General features: G+C 42.4%; 1 protein-coding gene across 2 annotated transcripts in view; it reads left to right on the top strand.

Annotated features, from left to right (window-relative positions):
* The window catches only part of LOC102371452 (alkylglycerol monooxygenase-like), a 44,944-nt gene extending 38,369 nt beyond the window's left edge, over positions 1–6,575 (top strand). Inside the window, exon 4 of one of the 2 annotated variants that reach the window (XM_025195308.1) lies at positions 5,582–6,575. In XM_025195308.1, the coding sequence (XP_025051093.1) occupies positions 5,582–5,676 (95 nt within the window). In that variant the 3' untranslated portion in view covers positions 5,677–6,575. The remainder of the gene's footprint in view (positions 1–5,581) is intronic. The other variant, XM_014527371.2, reaches the window with a different exon arrangement.
* Positions 6,576–6,798: the final 223 nt, after the last annotated feature.

Below are 6,798 nucleotides of genomic sequence, written 5' to 3'. Positions count from 1 at the left end.
AGAAAAATTCAGAGGACATTCTCATTTTTTAACTAAAAAATGTAATAACTGGAAGTATTATTTGAAAATCATTCTAGTGATCTGAAGATGCTCGCTGTCACAACCCAAAGTTGTGATTTTTGTTTTGTGTGTGCTTTGGCACTGCTAAATTATTTTCCCGCCAAATTGCAGCTTCTTTGCACGGTGGAGTTTTCTGCTGTAAAGGAGAACCCCAGTGCATGGAGAATTTCCCGTCAATTTGTAGCTTTCTTTGCATGGTGCATTTCTTTTTGCAGCTAAGAAATGCTCGGTGCAAAGAGTTCCTGCCATTTGTATTATAATTCGAGCCCCATTATTGGCTTGCGTTAAATTATTCACACGTGGCGGCTAATGATTGGCTTGCTAGCCGTATAAAAAGCTTGAGTGGTTTCCGCCCAAGTTGGAGGACTCCACGAACACCAGGAGGAGGAGACTTCACGTCTTGTGAAGATCTCTAAGCACTGCGGAGCCTATTGGACCCAGCGTATTTAAAGCAGGCAACAGGGGTCTGATCAGCCTCTAGCCTCTCCCCGTCACCGAGCGCAATCCTCGACGTATCCCTCTCCCTGTGCACAAAAGGACCCACGGAGCCTAGCAAACTTCGTGTGAGTGAATTGTGAGTGAACAAAAGGACCCACGGAGCCTAGCAAACTTCGTGGGAGAGAGAATAAACGGACCCACGGAGCTTCAACAACTCCGTGGGAGAGAGCGAGCTTGTCGTAGTCCTCAAACGAGGATTTAATCGGAGCTGTGCCTGGAAAACTGTCCAGCCTACACCGCGACCATCTTCGGTGTAAGTAAACAATCTTTAAATAAACCATTACGCGTCCGTGCCTAATTCTAGCGTGCCGCCTGTTCTCTCTGACCCCGCGTGCCCGGGCTGCTGGCCACAGCCCACGCAGAGCACAAAAAGGGCCCGGATTGCTCCCGGCCCGCGCACACGCCAGAAACAAAACTCTTGTTAACAGGAGATCGCAGGGATAGTCTTTATAGTGCTAAGCAGTTTCTATAAATTATTTTTCTAAGAATTCATTCAAGTTATTTTATATCTTGAGAGAAGAGAAGAGATGCTGTGCTAATATATTCTTGTAATTCCATATTTTACATGGATTGCTTAAAATCTGAAAGTGGCATTTAAAATCTAAAAATCCAGTACATTCATAATAGTCTTATCACCTGTACTTGAGAAAGTTTATATTAGGAAACACTAAGCTGGTCCAAAGGATGTTGTTGTCATGCAAACATACCTGTGTTTTGAAACTACAATCAAGTTGCTGAATAGCAGCTCTGTCTTACAAATAAGTGAAAAAATACAACGTTCTTTTAGAAAACCACTTTAAATATAGATAAAAGCTTAACTCAGTTTCAGGAATGCTAAAAAGCAACATCAAAGCAATAAGGCCATTAAACCACACATCACCTCAGATCTTGCTAAGCAAATCTAATGGAAGAGGCACCTTTTAAGGAATAAAGCTGAGACTTGTAGGAAAAAAGTGTACAACTTTTTTTTTCGTACACTGAACCCTCATTGTGAGTTCAAACATTACTGTTAGTTATAACAGAAAGTTATCAAGAGCCTTTTGGAATTCATAATAGGTCCCTACAACAGTGCTAGTATCAGTAACACATGTATACTAGCATAAATATATGCATTTTTTAGCAAGTGAATCATAACACCATTTTGGTATGGACAAATGTCCATGTTAGCCACTTTAAAAGGGGAGGGAAAACATACATCAACTGTTTTATAGACCTGTGTGAATAGGCAAGTTTTCAATTTGGATTCAGCCGATCAGAGGACAGTGATTTGATTCAGAGATTTGGATAACTGTCCCAAATCGATTTGGCCAAATCGGCTTTGGAATATTCCCCACTGATTCAGAGAGATTCGGTGATTTGGCCATAGACTATAATGGGGAATCACTGATATACCTATAACTTTGTCATTTTTTGGCAGATTTGGATGAAAACATCAGGGATGGTAGCCCCTTCTGAGGGCATGAAGCATGCCAAGTTTCAAGGAAATAGGTGCAGGGGTTTCTGGGAAAATGCACCTCAAGCTTCTGAAAGCAAAACTCATGTGCCCCCCAAGACTAAGGTGGCACCAGTTACCCATGCACTGAATAGTTGGAGAAATATGTCTTAGCAAGCTCTTGGGTTTAAAAACCCTTTGTCAGGCTGAGGAAGCACCTAGTTGGTGTGTGTGTGCTTTTTGTAGATGGAGTGAATAGTGAAGTAGTCAGAGGCTGGCATGCAATGCAGGAAAGAAAGCCAGTCAGTGAAAATATAGCTGAGGTGTCAGGGGGTGAGGGACAGGCCAGGGAGGGGGGCGGTGAAGAGGGGATGTAGCAGGTAAAAGTGGAGAGGTACCTGGGGAGTTGGATGTTGGGCAGCTTATAGTGTGTCATAAATCCAATGTCTCTATTGAGTCCATGAGTTTCTGTATCTAGGAGGTTGACGAAGTGCAGTTCATAGGCTTGTCTGTGAAAAGTGGTTTCTGAATTCCCTTTGAGGATAAGACCTGAGAGATTGGAGACAGAGTGGCTTTCCTGTGAGAAAAGTCTCCCCCAGGTTGTTGTGTATTCTTGTCTGTAATAGATTGGATTAGTATGTTGGCAGGTTTTGCATTTCTTATCATGGCATGGTCTAGATCAGGGGTAGGCAACGATATTTGGCCAGAGTGCCGAAAAAAACCACAATGTCTACCTTGGAAAGTGCCAGTGCGCCAATATGTCAGAACCTGGAGCAGCTGTTTTCAGCCTCCCAGCTGCAGCCGGCCCATGGAGCCCAGTCTGCTTGCAGCAGGGCTTGCAGCCTCCCAGCCAGCTGCTGGGAATAGCCAGGGCTCCATGGCTGGCAGCAGCTATTTAGAGCCCGGGCTGGCAGTGGTGTGCCAAGCAAAATGGTTTTGCGTGCCATGCTCGACACGTGTGCCAGGGGTTGCTGACCCCTGGTCTAGATCCATTCAGTGTGTTTTGGGCTGCAGACAGAGGCTTATATGCTGTTTCTACGTCCCTCCCCCAGAGCACTGTGATTGGAAAGGGACTCAGGGAAACATCACAGTCACTGGCCAGCTACAGATGTAAGTCTCCCTGCCCCGTTTCCCCTCTCTCTGCTCAGTTTCTCTTCCCCTGCAAGACTGCTTTCTGAATGTCCAAATATTTTCCAAATATTTTCCGAATCGATTAGGAGGCTTTTTTTCCCTCCTGATTCAATTCGGGTTGGTGATTCAGTCTCCGAATCAGGCTGAATCTTCTCTGAATCTAATCAGTGACTGAAGCTTTACCACACCCCTACTGTTTTAGTCTGTTATGTCTACATGATCCTATAGCAGTAAATATAAATTGCCCTTACTTTCTCCTTGAATGAAGTAAGTTAATGTTGTAGTGATTTTGCTGCATTTGTATCACTACAGAATCATGCAGATATAATAACTGCATTTTAACAGTTTATATTGGTTTTCTCTGCATATCAATACACTTGTATCTGTCTTTCTTTTCTCTCCAAGGACTAAAGATTTAGAACTTGCTAGGGTTTTAAAATTTGTTTATGTTTGAGATAATATGGTTGCACTTGAATTTATGATAGTCAGCTTATTTTTCCTTTTCAAAACTGAAATGTCATAAAATCTGCTGGCCAGTTAATACTTATAATATTTATTCATTACTTCATTCATTCATTGTATTAGAATCCAGAAAACTATGCAATCAAGTATTTCTTTTGTAAAGTAAACCTTTTCAAATATAGCTTTAATTTGGTCAGAAGTTTTTTCCATCTTCCTAGTGTCTGAGTAATAGTCATTAGCATAAAACAGGAATCATCTGTAGCCAGAACACCACTGAAGACGTCCAGAATTGTAAACATAAACTATGACAATTTGAATGAAAACTGTATATAACAGCTCCTACCCTCTTTGAATTTGGACAGTGCTTTCAAATGCACTTTAAGACATTTGTAGGGACTTTCAAACGTGCTCAACAGCAGAATTTATTAGAGTAGCTCTTTGCCTGGGGCAACTGCCATATGCAGGTAGGTCAGTGCCAGCTTCTGGGCTGCCAGTTGTAGTGGCATGTCCAGCTCTCACTGTGGAAGCAGCAGCCTTTTATGCCCCTTCCCCCCAAGGTGGCAATGAGGGCTGTTACCTCAGTTGCACCTCCCACATCTCTCCATTACGCTACTGCTGACCAGCAGATTTCATCCCCACCCCTCTGAGAGCCCTTTGGGTTATGGTCTGTCCTTTCAAGAATCTCTCTTCTGCAGTTATGCCTTCTTGTTCCTTTTTCTGTCACCACAATACACTCTTCTTAGTTTGTTCAGGTCTGGCTATGAACAAGTTTGCAAAGCTCAAAGATTGTGGGTGCTGACAGACTCCCCGGTCTAACTCATGGCCCTGCCCAGAAAATGCCACGAGTTAGATTGACCCTCCTGATCCAACAGATGTTTGCTCTTGGAGGATGGGTGATTGAGATTCACTTTGGAGCTGATCTGGGGAGTGAGGCTGTGTGTCTGCAGTGTCTGTCCCCTAGCCTCATGCTCCTTTCTAAGCTCCCATGCTGTCTCAGGATGGGAGGGGGAAGGCATGGGAGAGGGGATCCATTCTGGGGTTTCCCCAGCTTACTCTGGAGTGGGGGTGGTGGGTGAATTGGAGTCCCCAACCTTGACAGGGCTCCAGTCCACCTGCCCTACCCTCCAGCACTGGCTAGGCAACCCCAAGACTGAACTCACTCCCCTCCTTTCTCCCCCTTCCATTCTGAAGACAACGCCCAGAGCAGGGCTGGACTGTCAGCCCAGCCCTGTTCCTGGTGTGCGCTGACAGATGTTAATGAAGGCGCTCCATTTTGGAGCGCTTTCATCTCAACCCTCATACAGCAAGGGTTCAGATTGTCACATGATTGGGGATTTTTAAAGCACTTTGAAGCCATGCACTTCTGTCAGTACGTGGCTGTAGAGTGCTTTCAGTGGCCAATCGCACAACAAACTGTCATGTCTGTCAGTGCCCAGAGTGTATCTTTAACAGCAGCTTCTTACATCTTTCCTTTGTTCTCTTTTTATGCTGGGAAATTTCCATTGCTCTTGTCTCTCCCTGTAGACAACCTGCAGAGAAATCAGTTTCCTTTAGCTTAGCCCACCTCTTCAGTATATTCATTGTTCTTCCAGGTCAGAGTAGTTCCATGTTAACTATGCTTTTCGATTGTAACTGCTTCGATTGCTCTTCGATTGTAACTGCTTCCAAAGTTTGTGATACATGACATGGTCCCTGTTAGCAAATGGCTGAGCCAATATACAGCAAGGTTTAGACTTAGGCGCAGAATTCATAGAAATTCCAGAAGTTATAGGTATTGTGTAGGCAGATTTCCTGAACTAACATTTTAAGGTAGTGTAAATACAATCTGATTTAAAAAAAAAAATTTGATTGTTCTGGTGGTTACTGATAAGAATACCTTCCTCTACAGAACCAGACATAACCTAGTTCTACTTCCTTAAGGCTTCTTTCTAAATTAAATTGTAAATAGTTATAATTTTTTGGCAGCTCTTTGGTATTGACTTTACTTTTCCATTTTAGGAACGCAGATAATTTGTCTCTCAACAGGTTGTGGAAATCTCAGACCTTCACCTGAATTTTGTCCCTCAGATGCAACCCTTCCAACTCTTTGGTAGTATACCTCCATTAAGGCTGTCCTATTAGAAATGCTTTATTGACTACGAAGACTGCCAGGGATCTCTGATGGTGAGGTAGCTCCATGGAAGATGTGCAAAATGTGTTGAAGCTGTGTTAAGACTTCATGGCTAGATTCCAAAGGAATGGAAGGAGGACAGTGTGCTTTCCTGCACGTTCCTTGGGAAGTGCCTTAGACTGGATGGAGAGGACTTCACAAGGGATGTACAAAGGGAGGGTGCTACCAAAGAGGCTGATTCACTTTTCTGAGAAGTTGCATGATCCATATATGGCTCAGAGGAAGTGTTTTGTCATAGTCTAACCCCCAGAATGAATCAGGAATTCTGAATGCAAAGCAACGAACAGCTTCTGGAGATGCAAGCTTTGGGAGGTGGGAGGGTGTTGTTTTTCCTAATATATAAATACTGCACAATACTAATCCTAGTAAAGTCAACCAGTTCATTAGTTCATAAAATGATATTTTCATTTTTGAGCCATTTGGGTGTACAATATTTTGACAGAAAAAGAAACCAAGCAAACTGCAAAAGTAACACTTGTCAAAATCTGACTTTACCGTTCCTATTTGTTTGGAATTTATTGTTCAGACACTAGAATCTTAGTTACTTTTTTTGTCTGATCCTTTCATGCCATTACATATTGACTGTTCTCTGTATTTAATAATAATTATTATTAATGTGTATTTAATAATGGTTCCTGAAGTTAGCATACAGTGAAGGGTTTATTAGTAGGCTTTAACAATGAGAGTTGGTGGTATGCTGGGAGAACTTCCAGATTTACAGATTCATTGTAGTTAACAAATTACATTGTAAAGTGTGACTTTTGTGATTAGAAATGCTTTTTCCACAGGGAAAATGTATATTCCTTTCAAAATATAATAAATGATAACCTTCTTTTACATATCAGAAGCCTAAGTTTGTAAAACTTGTCCTTTTTATAAAATGAAAGTGTTCACATGAATGCTGATTCAGTATAGTTTAAGATGTGCAGTGGTGTATGACATAATGTGGATTGAGGGAAGTATGATTCAAGCAAAATGGAAGACAGATGAGCTGAAAGGCAGCTCAGTGAAATTCTGCTCCTCTCCTACTGGTCACATGTTGGTT

Source organism: Alligator sinensis, unplaced genomic scaffold (assembly GCF_000455745.1).
Source record: "Alligator sinensis unplaced genomic scaffold, ASM45574v1 scaffold1211_1, whole genome shotgun sequence".
NCBI lineage: Eukaryota > Metazoa > Chordata > Crocodylia > Alligatoridae > Alligator > Alligator sinensis.
Note: the sequence above shows the minus strand (reverse complement) of the source record. Positions and strands in the feature narration are given on the sequence as shown.